The sequence below is a fragment of the Myodes glareolus genome, chromosome 3 (assembly GCF_982192425.1).
Source record: "Myodes glareolus chromosome 3, mMyoGla1.1, whole genome shotgun sequence".
Lineage (NCBI taxonomy): Eukaryota > Metazoa > Chordata > Mammalia > Rodentia > Cricetidae > Myodes > Myodes glareolus.
The window spans coordinates 18988509-19009327 of record NC_142028.1 but is presented as its reverse complement, the minus strand read 5'-3'; the positions used below and the strand labels follow the sequence as shown (position 1 = coordinate 19009327).

The following is a 20819-nucleotide window of genomic DNA, read 5'->3' as shown; positions in this document are numbered from 1 at the left end:
ACCCAGGCCCCAGCTTCAGTTGCATGCAAATGAAGCCATACTCTCTTTCACTGTTTTGCAAGCATTTTCCTTTGTCTAGCATCTTTGAAATTTGAGCTCATAAAGTATGAATGTCATGCAAAAAAGCTTTAAAGTTTTAAAGTTGCAAAGCTTTTTTTCAATGTCAAAGTGATTAATTATATATAGAAAATTTTTATTTTGTTAATGTTATGTGTTTATATACCTATTTAGTCCATATTTATATTTATCCTTATAAAAGAATATATATATATATATATATATATTTCCATATTTTCTGTCAAGGCAGTAAGAGTTACAGAAGTGCCTAAACTATACAAAATTTTTCCAAATTCACAATGTTACAAGTGAAGTACAAAAGGTTGGAGTTTATACAAGAATAATTTATTGAGAACTAATGTTCTTATAAAATACAAAAGATGATGCACATTTTACAAAACTGAGGGCTCCACAGCACTGAGCCTGAACCTCAGCCACCACATCATGGAAATAAATGCCTGTCTAAGCTTGGTGTTTACCAGAATCAAGATATAGGAGTGGCCAGAAGGGAAAGCAACTCCAACAGTCCAGAAAAGCAGAGAAACTGAAGTTTTCTGCTTATATTTAATGTCACAAAACTGCAAAAGAAGTGACAGGGAAAAAAAGGCTGTACAGTATCAGGAATGTGACCACCATTTGCAAGGCCTGTATGTGAGCTGCCTTGCTGATGTCTCTAGAGCCTTTGGCATTGTATCGCATGCACTTCAGATGTCTCCATAGGGAGAAGAAGAGCAGGAGAAACACTATCAGGGTCACAATGAAGGGGATGTCTGTGAACATAGTGTTGCTGAGTAAAACGAGCCTAGCAACTTGAGAATAATTACTTGATATGGCACTGAAGAATACATTTGCTTCAATTCTGTAAATGAAGACATCCATGTGTGTGTCTATGACTAAAATATTTAAAAACAAGAGGAGCAGAGATGCCAACAGTGTCCCTGAAACCATTTTTTTTTAACTCTCCACTTTAGATGAAGAAAAATAGAGTTTGAAAAACTGGCTACCTTGAGAAAATAGAAGATGCTGAGACATGTAGCAAGATAGATACTGAAATGATTAGTTACTGTCCAGAAAAGACAAGTTTATCTCACAATTTTTATAGTTATTATTATGGCTGGATACCATTTATATACAAATAAACTTGCAGTTAGTGAAAAGAGAGAAGCAATTCTGGAAATTGCCAGAGTAGTCAAGATCTGGTCTATGAAAGATATCTTTCTCCTCTTGACCCAGTCCATAATGTTCACTAGCACTGTGAATGCATTGCCTAAATTTCCAATTAAAAATTCCACACTTAGAGTAGTTAATACTATGTAATACTGGACACCTTTCATTGTTTCCAAGACAATGTTTTGAATTAAACTACAGTGATAAATATTTGTGAACACAGTCTTCAGATGTATGTGTAGCTGATTCATGAGAATTCCTAAAAAACAAATTTAATGAATTTGTATGTACAATGTCAAGTAAACATCAAGATTTTCTAATGAAGTGGTTTATAGTTTTCTTCAAAAAATCTTACACTTTGCAAGAAAATCCAGATGAGCTTCATCCAGATGCTTTATATCTTACACACAATGTACTGGACTTCTCCGTAGTTGATGATGAAGAAAGCAGAATTCTCATACACTGTCATCAAAACAAATAAATTTATTTGCATTGCCTTGACTGTTTGCATATTAAATTGTAACCATTTAATCTCTGATAAGGAAAAATCATAAATATTCTAACTCACATAAAAGGTAAAGTATCTTAACTTCTATGTAACATAAGATTTCAATTAAATATTTAAGATGAAGCCAGGTAGGCACCTATATATATTTTCAAAGATTTTTCTACAAGCAAAAAATTACCTAATAATCTTACCTATTTAGTTACTCTTCAAATATCTGCGACTGAGATTAATAATTTGACTTTTTATATAGTTATATATGCGTGCATACACATACATATACTAATATATGCTAGTTTATAAATACGTATTTTACCCCATAATCCCTTTTATTTCTGATTTAAATAATTCAGGTTTATCGCTTACTTAAATTTATTGTGCATTTCACTTACAATTAGTAATGTGATAGTTGTTAGGATATGGTATAAAATTGGTTTCATTTTTAATTGATGCAATAGTAATGTAAATATTCTAAAGACTTGTGACTATCTTATTCAAACATGTAAAGAAATATGGAATAATTCCTATTCTGTTGTAAAGCAGACAATAAGTTTACATGAGTTCATTTGCACAACAAGGATCCTTTTCATTATCCATGTCTCCTACCTTCGTTAATGCATCTGATTCCTTCACCAGTATGAGCACTAGGCACTATTCATTTTCCTCCAGTTTGCACTTGTATTTGCTCCTGTAAAGTCACTGTAGGCATCAAGGCATATAAAGGACAATATACAGCCCAGGAAAGAAAGGGAATGGAGCAATGGGTCATAACATTCTTCAAGACCTAATGAATAGTCAAAGAAGCAATAACACAAAAGAGTAGTATTAAAATAAGAAAGCAGGGGCTGGAGAGATGGCTCAGAGGTTAAGAGCACTGGCTGCTCTTCCAGAGGTCATGAGTTCAATTCCCAGCAACCACATGGTGGCTTACAACCATCTGTAATGAGATCTGGTGCCCTCTTCTGGCATTAAGGCAGACATACAGGCTGAACACTGTAATAAATAAATAATTCTTTAAATAAATAAATAAAATATAATAAGAGAGCAGAAAAACATGTATCAAAAACTATAATAAACTTTGCCTAATGGTGCACAGTTTTACTTGACTCAGCACTGAAGGAAACTGGACTAGCTGGTGAGAGCCTGTATAAGCATAACACTAACAAAAATATTTAGATTGAAGGAAAAGCCATAGATTATGACATGTGAATGATGGATTATAACTGGAAATTGGAGCAATAGTGAACAAAGAAAGTGACAAAATTTTTAGAACTGAAACATTAACATACCTGAACACAGAAAGGTCCTCATTGGATGGTTCTCTCCCGTAACAAAAAGCCACTAGAAGAAAAAGAGAAATGCAAAACACATTGAGGGTGGGGCAGTGTGGAGGAAATGCTAGTACAATGCAACACACATTCCTTGTCCAGCAAGAAGGAATGATCACAAAATCAAGAATCCTTCTTAATCACAATTTATTGGAGCACTTGATTAAAAAGGGGAATGGGGAAAAGGGATGACGGGAGAGAGCGAAAAACCCAAAGGCAGCCGCTTTTCTAGGGTGAGAGGCTCGAATGCTGATTGGTTGATGCCATTCTGCTAGGGCCCAAGGCCACAGGACCAAGGCTCTGAAATGCAAAACAAGGCCCCAAGCACTCTGGCCTGCGGCAGCATCAAAGAATTTGTATACCTCCAGGCTGTAGGACCACTGTCACTATCTCGCCAAGGCTACATCCTGGCGGCTCCTAACAGTACAAGAGTTTCAAGGCCTTTGGGAAAAGTGGCAAAGCTTGTATCTGTGGGAGGCAGTAACACCAGCCCAGGAGCTTCCCTGAGCCCCTCTTCTCCACCTTCCACTCTGGACAGGAAACATTTGAGGTTCTACTGGAATAGCTGTTACTGCTGGACTCTCTAGGTTGAAGGACCCCAACTCGTTTTAACCACAGTTATACCGTTTTGCAAAGTTTCACAAATAACAAGCTTAATTCAGGACCTCCGGAATGCTGAGCAAATAACAAGCTTAATTCAGGGCCTCCGGAATGCTGAGCAAAGATACCTGAGATTAGAGCAAGGACAGCCTTAGCTGGCTGCAAGACAGGGATTTATGGACTGGCCATAGAAACAAAGAAAGAGAGGATTGCGAGGCCTGAGTCACGTATAAAGCGGGGCTCTCACGAGTCAGGGGCTGTGCAATCAGACATCTAGTCGCCAGCCAGGAAAGGGGGGCAGGATAGGATGAACAGTAAACCGCTGAGTAGTCCCCTCATTGTTATTTAGGTTAAGAATTTACCACCCTGCATCTTGCTTCTGTAAACCTCGCTTTTTGCTCTCCTATAAGAACCCCTCACCCCCAACCTGCAGGCGCGCAAGTCCTCAGAGAGACTTTGTCGCCCCAGGTACCTGCGTATCCAATAAACCTCTTGCTGTTTGCATCCGGCTGCGTGTTTTCGACTGATCTTTGGGCACAGGGTCTCTCCCGAAGGAAGACGCCCTCGGGAGTCTTTCAAGGTCAAGTCGTGTTCTACAGATTCGAAACTGCAACTGTATTAATAGGGGCAAGGTTGCTGTAAAAGTCTCTGACACAGTTGTAGAAAAACACCCCAAAGTCCTACTGAATTGATGCAGGGCACTCCTTCAAGAGAGGAGTAACCCATATTCAAGAGACAATGCAGCAAAAACAGAGCTACTGAACAAGCATAGTCTCTATCCCCAGCGCAGATCACTTAGCAAAGGTGTAGTCATGTATTTATAAATTCAATCATTCATTGATTGGCACAGTTCATGAATATTTTAATCATAAATCTGTGTGAGACCTCAAATGTCTTGGGTCTTGATATTTTCCTAGTGAACATCTTGTGTCATCAATGATATTCCACCATTTTGAACTATAACAGAACTTGTGAGCATTAGGTCTAATTTTGTAAGTGGTCATCCGGGGACTGCAAAGTGGCAGGGAAAATATCCATTGTAGTCTAGATTTTGTTGCTTCACTTTATGAGCATACAATATGTACACTTAAAAAGCTTTTAGAAATGTTACGAGGACAAAAAACACATAAAAGTAACAATTGAGAAAGGATGCTGGTAGGCCTTCAATGTAGCTTAGTGGAAGACTACGTTTCAGTCATGTGTGAGAACCTGGGTTTAATCAACAACCTTAAAAATTAAAAAAATATATATGGAAAGGAATCTTCTTCTTAACTAGATTTTATAACGTTAAATGGTATTTTGCATATAAAATAACTATAAGAAATGTAATGGTAGTAACATTATCCACAGTTGAAAAGTATATGACATTTTATTAAAATCTTTTACATGGTTTTCAAAAACTACCATATTGTCACAAATACCATCTACTTTGGCATAGCAAATGCTTATGTTAATAATTCTGATATCTTAATAATATACTAACATTTCACTAAAAATTGTTCAATAGCCAGGCTTTTGCTCTGAGTAACCCTTCTGTTTGTTTAAGTTTGCAACCTCAAATTGAAACGAATGAAAACAGAACCAAACACTTCATGCTACACACAGATTTCATAATGTGTTTATTTGCTATCATCTTGAAAGCCTTCACATAATTCGCTTATTTATTGATTCTGTAAAATATTTTGACAATCATATTGTTTTCACTTCTGGGTGCTAAGAATAAGCAGAACTGGAGTGATTTCCCCTCCCAGGATGCTTTTTCTGTATTTGAAAAGATTCATGATGAACATGATTATTCTGTGACTGAAATGACTCCTAATGACTTGTTGTTCTAAGTACAATGTATCCAAATTTCAAAGAACTACCAAATGAATTTACAGACTCCTGATGATGTGTTCCTATATCCATAGATCATAGCATATTTCAGCCCCCATCAGAGAAGCTTCTCCTTGTGGTAAATGGCAATGAATATAGGAACCCTCACCTGCCCATAAGACTGGGTCCTTCTCAGCTCTAAACTGAGCACTCATGAACACCCCTCCCCTCAAGCCTCAGGGATTTTCAAGGAGGAGGACTAGGAATACTGTGAGAGATGGAAAGAGTGGATAACAGGAAGAAAAAATGGTTGGCTTTCTTTTATTGATAAAACAGGGCAGTTGGGAAAGTGAACTTGCAGGTGAACAATAAAATCTTACATCCTTTTTGTTCATTTTGTCATTTACCGTTGAGAGTTTAGTGTATTTGCATCATTTCTACATCCTTTTTCCTCCATCTTATCTCTCCCATTTACTTCTTTCTCTCTTTGAAATTCACTACCTGCTTTATCATTATTTTGTTGCACACACACACACACACACACACACAAACCTTTCAGTCTGAATGGTTTTCTACTGACTTTTACTTTCTGTGGACCATGTTAAGGAGGAATGCAACATTAACTAAGACAAACCCTTAGTTCAATGTTAGTTTCACAGATAAAAAACTGCTATCCAAAAATAACTCAAACCATGCACTGTACACCCTTACCCCAGCCCCAAGCGTCAACTGCTGGTTCTACAAGTAAAGCTGAGTTCTCATTTACTAGCATGCAAATGAAGGCATACTCTCTTTCACTGTTTTGCAAGCATTTTCCTTTGTCTAGCATCTTTGAAATTTGAGTTCATGAGGTATGAATGTCATGCAAAAAAACTTTAAATTTTTAAAGTTACAAAGCTTTCTTTTTTTAAAAAAAAAGAAAAGAAGATAAAGAAGAAGAAATGGTGAATGGGTGAGCTTCAGTCCTTGGGTGATATCATGAATGGTTCTTCAACATCAGGAATTTGTTTCAGCAGATAAACTGGATTCATGCTGAAGAGCTTTTTCTTTCTAAGGTGTCTTGTTGTCTATGGTATCTTCTTAGAAAATTCCTCTTCTCAACAATTACCTGATGGTAATTAATGTCTTATGCCTTCATTATATTAAGTGAAAAAGCCACACACACACACACACACACACACACACACTCACTCACACACACACACACCAATCCAAGGCTGAGAATAAGACACAATTCAAGAAATCATTGCTGTGATCACTGAGCTAGAATTCCACTGTATGGCAGTAAATCTAGTGTGTTGATGAAGAGAAAGCTACTAACAGGCAGGAATCTTGCTAGAAGTGTTGTGTTTAAGTTATTTGAAATAGTGCTTTTAAAGCCTACTGAATGCTGTGTTCTCTGGTTTACCAGTACCTTGGGAGCATAGTAGAAGGAAACTAATCAGGCTTCCATCTTGATACTGAAAATGTGAGATTTCTCTGAGATTTGCTTTTTAGTGAGAATTGTTCTGTGTACTTCCCTTTTTATTGCCCTGTGGATTAATCTGTGTTTAAAATGTTACCATTATGCAATTTACATTTTATCTTTCATTGATATTTACTCTAATTATTTTCATCAAGAAAGCTATACTTTGACTCTTATCTAGTTTTTCTTTTATTGAACTTCATCTTTGACTGTTAGCATTTCACATTCATAGGTAACATTTCTAAAATTTATTCAACTGCAGATACCTTACAATGCAAAACATTTCTCTCAGCATTAAATATATACATACTTTCTTTTCTTAATGTTTCCTGGGCAACAGAATAACAAACAACTACTCCCTGAACAATTTTCCTGTTTCCCAATTGAGTACTTTAACCTCTTTTCAATAAGAGAACTTATTCATACAATATTCCAAAATAGCTGAAATTTTCAAATGTCAATGAGCCATGTATAAGAGCTATATCATCCTCCTCCAAGTAGCTACCTTTTATACATATCCACATTTTATAACATGTGCATTCCCTTCAAATCGCCTCTGAAAGACATACAAAAAATAAAATCAACATTTTTCTAATAAGTATGAAAATAAATAAACAATTTTAGAGGAGAAAAATTTGATAAAACAAACCTAGTAATATGAAGGGGTCACTTCTAAAGAATCCAAGAATTCTTACAACAGTTTTAACATTGAACACATGCCACATGAATACATACACCCATGTATTTTACATTTAACAAAAATCATTTGAAAATGTCAAAGTGTCTAATTCTAGATAAAAAAATAATTTTGCTAATATTTTGTGTTTATATATTTATTAAGTCCATGTTCATATCTATCCTTATAAAACTATATAGATATTTCCATATTTTCTGCCAAGTCTTTAATGGTTAGGGCAGTACCTAATCTACACAAAATTTTGCAAAATTCACAATGCTACAAATAAGTACAGAAGTTTGAAATTTGTATAAAAATAATTTATTAAGAACTAATATTCCTCTAAAATACAAAAGATGATGCACATTTTAGGAAACTGAGGGCTCCACAGCACTCAGCCTGCACCTCAGCCACCACACCATGGAAATAAATGCCTGTCTAAGTTTACTGTTTCCCAGGATCAAGACACAGGAGTGGCCAGAAGGGAAAACAACTCCAATAACCCAGAAAAGGAGAGAAATTGAGTTTTTTTGCTTATACTTAATGTTACAAAACTGCAAAAGAAGTGAGAGAAAATAAAAGGAATACAGTAACAGGAAGCTGACCACCATTTGCAGAGCCTTCATGTGGGCCACAGTGCTGACATCTCTGGAGCCTTGGGCATTGTACTGCATGCTCTTCAGATGTCGCCACAGGGAGAAGATGAGCAGGAGGAACACTGTCAGGGTCACAGTGAAGGGGATGAGTGTGAACATAGTGTTGGTAAGTATAATGTGCCTATGAAGTTGAGAATAATTACTTGATATGGCACTGAAGGATGTATTTGATTCGATTCTGTAATTGAAGACATGAATATGTGTGTTTGCAACTAAAATATTTAAAAACAAGAATAGCAGAGATGCCAAAAGTGTCCCCGAAACCATTTTTTTTATTCTCCACTTTAGATGAAGGAAAATAGAGTTTGAAAAATTGGCTATCTTGAGAAAATAGAAGATGCTGAGACATGTAGCAAGCCAGATACTGAAATGATTGGTTACTGTCCAAAACGTACACATGTATCTCAAAATTCTTGAAGTCATTATTATGGCTCGATATCGTTCATATAGAAATAAATTTGCAGTAAGTGAAAAGAACAAAGAAATTCTGGAAATTGCCAGAGTAGTCAAGATCTGGTCTATGAAAGATATCTTTCTCCTCTTTACCCAGTGCATAATGTTCACCAGCACTGTGAATGCATTGCCTAAAGTTCCCATTAGAAATTCCACACTTAGAGTTGTTAATAATATGTAATGTAGGACACCCTTCATTGTTTCCAAGATGATGTTCCAAATTACACTATAGTGTTAATATTTATAAATACAGACTTCTGATGTACGTCTTGCTGACTCTTGACAATTCATAACATGCTAATTTACTGAATTTACTGAATTTACTGAATCCGTATGTACAATATCAATTAAACATCAATATGTACTAAAGAAGTGGCTTATCGTTTTCTTCACAAAAATCTTACACTTTGCAAGAAAACCCAGCTGAGCTTCATCCAGATGCTTCATACATAACACACAATGGATTGGAGTCCTCCATGGTTAATGCTGAAAAAAGCAGAATTCTCATGTGCTGTCATCAAACAAATAAGTTTATTTGCATTGCTTTAACTGTTTGCATATCAAATTGTAACCATTTAATTTCTGACAAGGAAAAATATATAAAATTCTGACTCACGTAAAAGACAAAGTAACTTAACTTCTATATAACATTATATATTCTTCTATATATTAAGAATTCCATTAATATTTCAAAATGAAGCCAGGTAAATACCTGTACATATTTTCCAAAGTTCTTCCAACAAGTAAATAATTACCTAATAATCTAACATAGTTAGTTATTCGTCAAATACCTGGGACTGAGAAGATTAATTATTTTACTTTTTGTAAGGGTCATATATGCATGCATACACATGCATAAACTAATATACAATAGTTCATAAGTATGCAGTTTTAATATCAAAATGCCTTTTATTTCTGACTTAAATAACTCAGATTTAACATTTTCTTAAAATTTACTGTGCATTTTACTTACAATTAGTGTTATGGTAGTTGTTAGGAGATGGTATAAAATTGCTTAAATTTTTTAATTGATGCAACAGTAATGTAAATATTCTAAAGAGTTGTGACTAACTTATTCACAGATGTAAATAAATACAGATAATTCCAATTCTGTTACAAAGCAGACAATAAGTTTATATGAATTTATTAGCACAACAAGAATCTTTTTCATTATCCATGTCTCCTACCTTTGTTGACGCATCTGATTCCTTCACCAGTGTGAGCACTAGGCACTATTCATTTCTGTCCAGTTTGCACAGACGTTTGCTCCTGTAAAGTCACTGTGGGCATCAAGGCATATAAAGGACAATACATATCCAAATCAAGTCAGGGAATGGAACTATGGTTCAGAATATTCTTCAAGACCTAATACATAGTCAAAGAATCAATAACACAAAAGAGAAGTATTAAAATAAGACAGAAGAAAAACATGTATCAAAAACTTTAATATACTTGGACTAGTGGTGCACAGTTATACATGGCTCAGCACTGAAGGAAACTGGGCTAGATGGTGAGACCCTGTATAAACATAACACTAACAAAAATGTTTAGATTGAAGGAAAAGCAAAGGTTATTGTATGTGAAAGATGGATTATAACTGGAAATTGGAGCAATAGTGAACAAAGAAAGTGACAAAATTTCTAGAACTGAAACATTAATATACCTGAACACAGAAAGGTCCTCATGGGATGGTTCTTTCCCCATAACAAAAAGCCAGAAGAAGACAAAGAGAAATGCAAAACACATTGAGGGTGGGGCAGTGTGGAGCAAATGCTAGTACAATAGCTTCAAGGCCTTTAGGAAAAGTGACAAAGCTTGTATCTATGGGAGGCAGTAAAGCCAGCCCAGGAGCTTCCCTGAGCCCCTCTTCTCCACCTTCCACTCTGGACAGGAAACACTTGAGGTTTTACTGGAATGGCTGTAGCTGCTGGACTCTCTAGGCCAAGTTGCTTTATTCAGATTCGAAGCAGCAACTGTATTAATAGCAGCAAGATTGTTGTGAAAGTCTCTGACACAGTTGTAGGAAAACAGCCCAAAGTCCTACTGAATTGATGCAAGGCATTCCTTCAAGAGAGGAGTAACCCATATTCAAGAGACACATCAGCGAAAACAGATCTGCAGAACAAGCGTATTCTCTATCCCCAGTACAGGTCACTTAGCAACAGTGTAGTCATGTGTTTATAAATTCACTCTTAAAAGTGGCACAGTCCATGAATATTTTGATCGTGAATCTGTTTGAGACCTCAGATATCTTGTTTTCTATTTTCTTGGTGAATATTTTGTGTCCACAGTGATATACTTGCATTTTGAACTATAATGGAACATTATGAGCATTAGGTCTAATTTTGAAAATGCCCATCAGAAATTGGATGGTGCCAGGGAGAATTGTCTGTATTCTGTCAATCATGTATTTTAATAAAACGCTGATTGGCCAGGCAGGAAGTATAGGCGGGTCAACCAGACAGGAAGTAGAGGCGGGGCAATGAGAATAGGATAAGGCTAGGGAGGAAGAAACTCCCTCGGCCTCTCCTGTGCAGACCACTGAAGAGGCAGCATGTAACTTGCCCAGCTGAGAAAGGTACGGAGCCATTATGGCTAACATAGATGAGAATAATGGGTTAATATAAATTATAAGAGTTAACAAAAAGCCTGACCTAATGGGCCAATCAGTTTATTACCTTATGGAGTCCTGTGTGTAATTTCTCTTTGGGATTTGCCAGCTGTTGGGGTACCAGGTGGGACGGAAACCCCAACAAGCTGGCCCTCATGCTACAAATGGTGCCAGTGCTGCTTCACTTCTATAATCATACAATATGCACAGTTAAAAAACTTTTAGAAATGTTAGGGAAAAAAACATACAAAAGTAACAATTGAGAAAGATGCTGGTAGACCTTCAGTGTAGTTCAGTGGAAGAATACTTTTCAGTCATGTATAAGACCCTGGGTTTAATCAACAACCATAAAAATAAAAAAAAAGGAAATTATTCTTCTTACTAACTAGGTTTTATAATGTTAAGTGGCATTTTGCAAACAAAATAAGTATTAGGAAATGTAATGACAGTAACATTATCCACAGTTGAAAAGTATATGACATTTTATTAAAATCTTTTATATGGTTTTCAAAAACTACCATATTTTTACAAATGCTATCTAGTTTGGTGTTCCTGCATGCTGCAGTTAATACTTCTGGTGTTTTAATAATCTACTAACATTTCACTGAAAATTGTATAATAGCTAGGCTTTGTTCTGAGAAATGCTTCTGTTTGTATAAGTTTTCAACCTCAACGTGAAACAAACGAAAACAGAAACAAAAAATTCATGCTACATAGAGATTTTATAATGTGCTTATTTGCTGTCATCTTGACAGTCTTCACATAATTCGCTCATTCCTTCACCCATTTATTAATTCTGTAAAATATTTTGACAATTATTTTGTTTTCACTTTTAGGTGCTAAGAATAAACAGAACTGGCATGATTTCCCCTCCCAGGATGCCTTTTATGTACTTGAGGAGACTGATGATGAACATGATTAATTCTGGGACTGAAGTGATCTGCCTTTACATTTACATAATGATGATAAGATTTCATAACACCTCAATTTTAAAAATATAGGAGCTCGCCGTTTGCAGGCCCTTCATGTGGACTGTGATGCTGGGATCTTATCCTCCATTGTGTGGAGCAGCATCTTCCTGGGCTTCTTGCACAGGAAAAAAATTAACCCCAGAGCACAAGGCAGGGATGTAGTGCAGAGGGTGCAGTGTCCACAGTGAGGAAATCCCATGTGAGTTTGAAGTATCTACGTGAGAACAGTCCCATGTGAGTGTGCAGTGTCTACATGAGAACAGTCCCATGTGAGTATGAAGTGTCTACATGAGAACAGTCGCACGTGAAAAGCTGTTTTGTCCTTCATCTTTGTCTTTCCAGTTATGTTGCTTTCTTACTTTCTCACTAGAGCTGTTTTTCCTATATTCACACCCATTAAAATAAAAAATAAATAAAAAACAAGCAACACATTTGTGAGAGTGTATTATGTGGTATTTGCATGCTCGTGTGTGATAGTATACATGCCCTACAAAGCAAAGACCATAGAGAATGTCAGGTGTCTTCATCTATCACTCTGTCCCATTTCCTTGAGCTAGGATATCTCACTGGGCCTGGAGCAGAGCTGGTGGCCAGCAAGCCTCAGTGATCCTCCAGTCTCCACTTCCCACCTTCACAGCGCTGGTGTTACAGACACACACCATCATGCCCGGCTTCTTATGAGCTCTGTGGATTTGAACTTAAATCCCCATGGTAGTGAAGATTCTCTTACCAGATAAGTCATCTTCCCTGCCTCCCCTTCAATAAATCTACTTTATATGTCCCCTTGAATTATGGATGTAGTCAGCTATTCTTTACAATTCCATGACCAATATCAAGCAAACGGCATCACAGTGTGTTAGTAGATCAACTCAATCCTATCTTTCTGCAAAGAGTACATTCCCATAACTGCTCAAACTAACTCTTGTTCACATACTCTTTGTCCCTCCTATAATGGACTTCATGGTTGATCTTGGACTGAAACTATATTCTTGTTTGCTAACATGCAAATAAGGACATATTCTGTTTCAACATTTGTAAACACTTTTAATTTCTCCATAATTTGTGTTAAATAATTTTGATTTTCTGTGAATAAAATATTACATTCAATAAGCATATTATTCAGAGTGTTTTCTTGGGAACCCAGGAAACTAATACTCTTCAAGAGCTAGCAGTTATGTGTAACTTTGTTTAAAACTGTGCACCTGTGCACTTATACAGAGGCACACACACACACGTCTCATAGGAGAATTATTGTTTTATCTTCTCAAATGCATTTCTCTAGTAAATAATTAAAAGTCAAAGCACCTTTCATGCCCTTCAGACTTTTCAGTTTTTTTAATCATTGTTTGTCAAAAATATTCCTTCATATTGGTGAAGCTACTGGTTTGGGTCCAATCGGTTTTAAAATAATTAATTTTTTAAAATAAACTGCAATTCACAGGATCAAGGTTTAAATTTTTCCTGTGATTTCAACACTGTACAAACATAGTAAATTTGCTTATATAAATGGATCAAAAATTAGAATAACGAGTCTGATGATAGACTCACTTATGCAGTCCACAAACACTTTCAAGGAAAGCACCAATCATATTACATTGTAAACAAAATTTTCTTCAATAAATGAGACTGAAAACTTAATTACAATATGGAAAAATGAACTTCTACTCAAATTCCACACAAAACAAAATATTGAGTTGGTAACAAACCTTATTACAAACGAGTAATAATTCTAGACAAGTGAGAAAATATTCTTATAACCTTTATAGCCTAATAAGCAAAGCTTTCTAACCCAGACTTGTGGCAATCATCCTACACCAGTGTCCCAAGTGCTGTGTACCACTTTGCCTAGCTTCTCTAACAGATTCGTGTTCTTTTCACTTTAGCATCTCCATCACCATATCCACATGTGCTTCCTTCCTTTGCATTTCTCTCCAGGACTGTTCTCCCCAGGACTTTTATCATGAAGTCATGTTGGATTCTTTCAAAGGACTTTTCTACATCTATTGGGAGGATTTTATGTTGTCTTTACGTCCACTGATATGATTTATTATACTACTGACTTATGTTCGTTGATCTATCTCTGCCTCTCCAGGATAAACCCAATTTGGTTGTGGTAGATGATCTTTTTTCTATGTCAAACCTTGTCATAAGGATTAGAATTTTTGTTCATCGCGGATATTAGTCTGCAATTTTCTTCATTTGATGTAGCCTTATCTCGGTTTTGTATTTGAGTAATATTGAATTTGTCGAAAACATTTGGATTACTGTGTTTCTTTTTTCTTTTTCTTTCTTCCTTTCTTTTCTTCCTTTCCTTTTTTCTTTCTTCTTTCTTCCTTTCTTCTTCTTAACCATCTAAGAATATTGGTTATAAGGCATAATGAGAATAGCAATGGTTACAAGGATTGTGAGATGCTGGAGAGAAAGAAGGGCTAGGAGATGGCCATGTGGGTTTTGAAATGTATAAGTACTGTGAGTAGGAATTGAGGGATCAGGCTAAGGACCTTGATATGCTGATGGGGCCCAGATGTGTTAACAAGAGAGCTATTTGTCCTATTGGCAAGAGGTAAGGGAAATGATCCCTTTTGGCGGATAGGAACCCACTTCACAAGTTCCTGGAGGAATGCTGGCTTTTATCTAACCACCAAAAAGCCTCCTACAGTCCAGGTTGAGTTCATTTTTGGATATTTGAACTTCCTTTTGAAGTTTGGGGGATCAGAGTGTCCTTTCGACCTGACACTATTTAGAGCACAGGGAGGCTTTGAATATGTAACACATATATGCAGTTCAGGGTTAGATATGGAGCATTTTAACATGGATATTTAAAACTACACTGTATTGTGAAAGTCATGATCAGCAACTAACATGCATGCATTATACATACATGTAGCTAAACGAAGGGATTACTCGGAAACACAATGAAAGTGCACCACAGAAAACATTGTGACTAATGAAGATACGTATTTCTATAAAGGTACCAAGGATATGAAAATAGATAATACTAGTGTTCTCATCATTAGAGCCTACTTTAGGTTTTTCATTAGCACATTTCCATGCAAAAAGCTGGATTTTATACCTAATCTGAACTTTTTATGGGTTTATATTAAGTGGAGACATACCATATGGAGAGATACACACAGTGAAAGAAAGGGCGTATATATTTTTGCTTGTAACTAGCAATCTAAATCGTCCTAATACACAGGTAAATTCATAACCTAATATGGTGACTTTTCACAGTTACAGCATGCTACAAATGCAGACTGCCTGCATCAACTTGTGTACGGTGACCATCTTGTCTTAGTATCAGAGTGACTGCTACAGAATCACGGAGCAGACGAATCTATTTTAATCCACCTTTGATCCATGCAAAAAAAAATGTGTACTGTGGGCTGAATTGCATCAGCTCACCGAGCTCTTTCCTTTAAAGCGACAGCGATCTCTGCGCAGCTGCCCCTACAAGTTACATAACTGCCTGCAGCGGACCTTCCCCCGGGAAGCTGACAGGAAGGGGCGGAGCCCACGCAGCCCCGCGCCACTAGGGAGGGAGCGGCCGGAGGGCGCGAAGGGCGCGGAGGCCGCTGCCAGGGTAGCGGGGAACGGGTGGCCACGTCGTCCGGGCCACACGGCCCGCCCCTGCTCGGGACTGCGCGGAGCTGCGGAGACCCTCGGCCGGGTGGGACAGCGCCATGGCCCCCGCCGACGTCCCATCCGCCCTGGCGCTCACGGCCCTGGGCCCCGCGGCCGCCACCCCGTACGGTGTCTTCTGCAAGGGGCTCTCCCGGACCCTGCTCGCCTTCTTCGAGCTGGCCTGGCAGCTGCGCATGAACTTCCCGTACTTCTACATCGCCGGCTCGGTGATCCTCAACATCCGCCTGCAGGTACACATTTAGAGCCGAGCCTGCCTGGCCGGCCTCCGGAGACCCGCAAGATGGCCTCCGCCCAGGCCGCCCCGCCCGCGGCGCCGCCGGGACGCGCGTGAAGAACGAGCAGACTCGCGAGAGCGCGCGCGACCTGCCCCTGCCTCCCCGGCCCGGGGTTTGGAGGTGGGAAAGCTCGCCAGGTCTGTTAAGAGCAAAGACGTTCCAGAAGCAGAGAAACTAAGGCCCAAGGACGTACCTAAGGAAAATGCTTCTGTAAATCCCTGGCGAACCTTGGGATATAACAGAGGGCACAGATTGCATTGTGAGAAAGGAAAAAAAAAGTTTTTCAAGAACACAGATTTACATCCAACTTACGTTCTGAGAATATTGGACTGTCGTTGAATCAGAGGCCTCGTATACCATGAATGTGACCTGAAAAGTATGTGTCTCTTCCTCCCACAAGAGGATACATTGAAACTGGGTCAGAGCCAGACTACAGGAAAGCTTGTCCCCATTGCCAAATGTGACAGCGGGATTTTGAACAAATGATGGGAGTGTGAGAAGATGTCCCTGTCAAAGAGACATTAGAGCCAAAGAAAGTCCAGTTGAGGCAAAAAGAAAGGAACTGACTATTCTCTGCTAGTAATGCAAACTGCTAGTAATGCAAGAGGACCAAACACGGCTTTCTTCGTTAAAGGGAATACTTAATTTCGGTTACAGAGTAAAATACAGAAGTTACAAACCTTGCGAAAATACAATTGAGACGTGGAAGGACAAGAAAGTAAATGGAATGGCTGTCCTTGTGGAGTGGGAGGGTAATATTTATGATCTGTTGTGAATGATTGGGACGTTGTGTGCATTATGGACAGCCAGAAAATTTCTAACTGCTAAATGGAGGGGGTAGCCAGATGAAATAAACAGGAAATGCCCAAGGATGGAGTGTACTGAACGTCCAAAAAAGAACAAATACCTGGTGTATGTGTGAATGTATGCTAGAGATTTTTCCAAGTCTGGGGTGAGTTAGTGCTTATATTTTATTTTGAAATTAAAACTGAAGTCATTCTAAACCCCATGAGAAATAAAATAGTCAAAAGTTATACTGTCATACCTCATGTGACTAATACTGCACCTGTAATATAAGTACTTGGTTGACAAGAAATGATAATGTAACATTGGGTAGCTGGAAGAGAGAAAGGGTGTGTATGTATTGATGGGAAGTCCATCAGGAACTATTACAGAGGACTAGAGATTTGGTTCAGTTGTAGAGTGTTGCCTAACATGCCCAAAGCTTTAAGTTTGGTCCCCAACACTACAAAAAAGATCTGATATATAAAAGGAAGCATAAACTATGATTAGAAAAATCAATGCAGAAACATCTAAGAGTTAAAATAGTTATTTCTGAAGAAAAGAAATGCAAATAGGTAGAGGAAAAGCAACGTTTTGTTCTTTTTTGTTACTAATCTAACACTATTATGTGATTCATATTTAATCATGTGTATGATTTTTTTAATTAAAGTCTAATTTAAAATATTTCATTTAAAATAGTTCCACAGGTAATTATGTCTGCTATAGTTTAAATGATGCATAGAGGTCGTGGGATTGAAATTCTAAATCATGCAAAACACTGTTCTTGCTTGATAATATTAATATATATTAATATAGAAACATTCTGCCTACTCTATCTTGGAAATAATTTTCATTTCTACTTGTGATTTTCCTTACATATAAATGTAATTCTGTTCGTTCTAAACTCATATAAGATGAATATATGCTGCTACAGGCTTGACATGGAAGTGGAACTGTCACGTTTATTTCCTCCCTAGGAGCACATGTTAAGGTAGCGCATGCTGTTTTAAAAACCCTCTGCCGTCTTTGTGAGCAAATTGCTAGTTTCTAGGCTCTCCTAGGAAAATCTCATGATGCTCAAAGATAACTAAAAGATCCAGTGAGAGCCAGTACACAGCTGTTATCCCAGTACTCAGGTTGAGTTGGAGCATCGTGTGTTCAAAAACAGCCTGGGCTACTTGTTGAAAAATCTGTATGACAGAAACAAAAGCTAAAGGGTCCAGTGATTAAGAACAGTATTTCAGAAGGAAATCCAATGTCTCCTCATTAGTTTAATTCTAGAAAAGCTTAAGAACCCAAAGGTTTCATTTTTCTTTTGTTTTGGTATTTTGTTTGTGCTTTTTCTTCTTTTTTTCTTTTTTTTTCCATTTTGTTTTGTTTTGACAGGGTTGCTTGGGAATTTGCTGTATAGCCCAGACTAGCTAACAACTCATGATCCCCCAGACATGTGCCAATAAGCTTTTAATCTTGCCAGATGAGTCCCAAGGCTGTTTGACTAAGGTTCCTTTGCTAAAATTGTAGTCTAAATGAGTGCTTTGAAGGGAAAAATCGTCAGTGTTAAATTGATAAAGAAATATTCGTGATGTTTTAAAATATCAGAAAAATCCAACTGTAGTAGGACAGAAACAGTGACGATAGAGAGAAAGGTCTGGAAGCATAATTCAGTCAGTACAGTACGTTCTGTAAAAGCTTGAAGACCTAAGTTTGATCCCCCAGAGCATTCATAAGTAAGCCAGGCTTAGTAGTATGCTTGCAGCCACAGTGCTAAGGATTTCTGGGGCTCTCTAACCAGCCACCCTAGCCTACTTGGAAAGTTCTAGAATGTTGAACGTCACTGTCTTTAACAATGCCTGAAGAATTATACTCAGTGTTTAACCACTAGCTGCCTCCTGCACATTTCCCTTTTATCCTTTTTTTCCCTTAAATCTAGAGTCCAATTCATGTTACCCATATATGCATGAGTATTAGGTCATCCATTTACCCAAAGGAAAGTGACGGAGCTGGAGAGATGACTCAGCGATTAAGAGCATTGCCTGTTCTTCCAAAGGTCCTGAGTTCAATTCCCAGCAACCACATGGTGGCTCACAACCATCTATAATGAGGTCTGGTGCCCTCTTCTGGCCTTCAAGCATACACGCAGACAGACTATTGTATATATAATAAATAAAAAGAAAAGAAAAGTGACAATAGCTAGCTACCTATAGCCCCCAGCTGGGAACTGGGCCACAGGATCCCCACTTATTCTGTGGTGAAGTCTTTGAACTGGCTTAGTCTTGTGCTGGTCTAATGTGATTGTCGCAACTCATGTGTGTAATAGACATATCATATCTAAAAGTTTGAAATTCATAGCACTCTTCCTCATCCTCCCTTTTACTTTTTTCCTTCTCTTCTATAATGGCTTTTTAAACATATCTGTCCAGTTGAGGTGGAGAACAACAGTGATATTTTTTTCATTAATTTATACCTTGTATCATAAAAGCTAATTCATTGTAAAATAGATTATAATATTTTATGATTCTAATATAATCAGGTTCTATCTTGACTACATGATATAATTAATTTGAGAGATTTGGAAAAAGTATTAGGCATGGTGTTACATGTCTGTAATTCTAGTATTCCAGGGGTTGAATCAGAAGAATTTTGAGTTTGAGCCCAGCTGAAATTACACAGTGAATATTGGGCTATCCTGAGCCACATAATGAGAAGCCAACTCATTATGCATTTCCTGGGAGCTTCCCCAAAACGTGTGCCTCAAAGCACCTGCCAGACCCACATACAAAGGAATTTCTTCTAGTCCCAAGATTTGGAAAGAGCTAGATAATCCTAGATATTATGGTATGGAAACCAAGAGACCTAGAAGTTACTGATGCTTTAGAAATACTCTGAAGGTAATAGAAAGGCCACCAGAAAAAGAATCATAGGTAAACATCGTTTGAAAAATGACCAAAACATGAGAGTTAAGTTTAAAAAAACAATTAATAAAAATGTTTATGTTCATAGTTACATTAAAGAGGAAGCTCTTTATGAAGAAAACATTGAGAATTATATAATCATGCCTATCAGATACTATAAGTAAATAAAAATCCAAGAGAATATTTACATTTTTAAAAACTATATAGCTATAGATATTATTTATAATCATATGTTGAACTTTTATACTTTCTTTGAAATATCAAATGGTATGATGGAGAAATTGTTACTGTATACATAATGTGTATCATTATAAAATGTGCAGGTAACTTGGCTGAATTAATCTTTATGCTATAATTGCAATCAAAATAATTAGCCTAAGTATCTAATGATAGCTATAGTTAAAATCAGAAAACTTGGATGGAGAGATGTCTCAGCTGTTAAGAGTATTTGCTCCTCTCACAGACCTCAGGTTCTGATCTCAGTAGCACATAGTGGTTCACAACTCTCTGTAACCCCAGTTCCAGGGTATCTGATGCTCTCTTCTAGTCTCCATAGGCACCAGGAATATGCATGTTGCACATACACACATGCAGGCAAATGCTCATGCACATTAAGATAAAATTTGAAAATCAGAAAACAGATGATTGTTGACTCCATGATGTATTGGGCTAAAAAAGCAAATAGTATTTCTCACCAAGGTGTAGGAGTAGGGCCCACTTGTTCATCCTGGCCGCCCGGCTAGCTAAGCCCTGAAATAATCACACAGAAACTGTAGTATTTAGATCACTGCTTGGCCAATTAGCTCTCACTTCTTATTGGCTAATCTTACATATTAATTTAACCCATCTTCATTAATCTGTATGTCACCATGAGGTCATGGTCTATCAGCAAAGTCTCAA

The 20819-nt window shown here is 37.4% G+C and overlaps 2 protein-coding genes and 1 pseudogene across 2 annotated transcripts; 1 reads left to right on the top strand and 2 right to left on the bottom strand.

Annotated features, from left to right (window-relative positions):
- Nucleotides 1-449: 449 nt before the first annotated feature.
- Nucleotides 450-1391, bottom strand: LOC146895323 (taste receptor type 2 member 140-like; annotated as a pseudogene).
- A 5719-nt stretch (nucleotides 1392-7110) lies between these two features.
- Nucleotides 7111-8924, bottom strand: LOC146895324 (taste receptor type 2 member 140-like). Its single transcript, XM_085685932.2, has one exon. It carries the CDS (start codon nucleotides 8918-8920, stop codon nucleotides 7982-7984), a length of 939 nt encoding a protein of 312 aa, XP_085542058.1. The 5' UTR covers nucleotides 8921-8924; the 3' UTR covers nucleotides 7111-7981.
- A 6882-nt stretch (nucleotides 8925-15806) lies between these two features.
- Smim10l1 (small integral membrane protein 10 like 1) lies at nucleotides 15807-17258 on the top strand. The gene has a single exon (XM_048432405.3). It carries the CDS (start codon nucleotides 15988-15990, stop codon nucleotides 16189-16191), a length of 204 nt encoding a protein of 67 aa, XP_048288362.2. The 5' UTR covers nucleotides 15807-15987; the 3' UTR covers nucleotides 16192-17258.
- Nucleotides 17259-20819: the final 3561 nt, after the last annotated feature.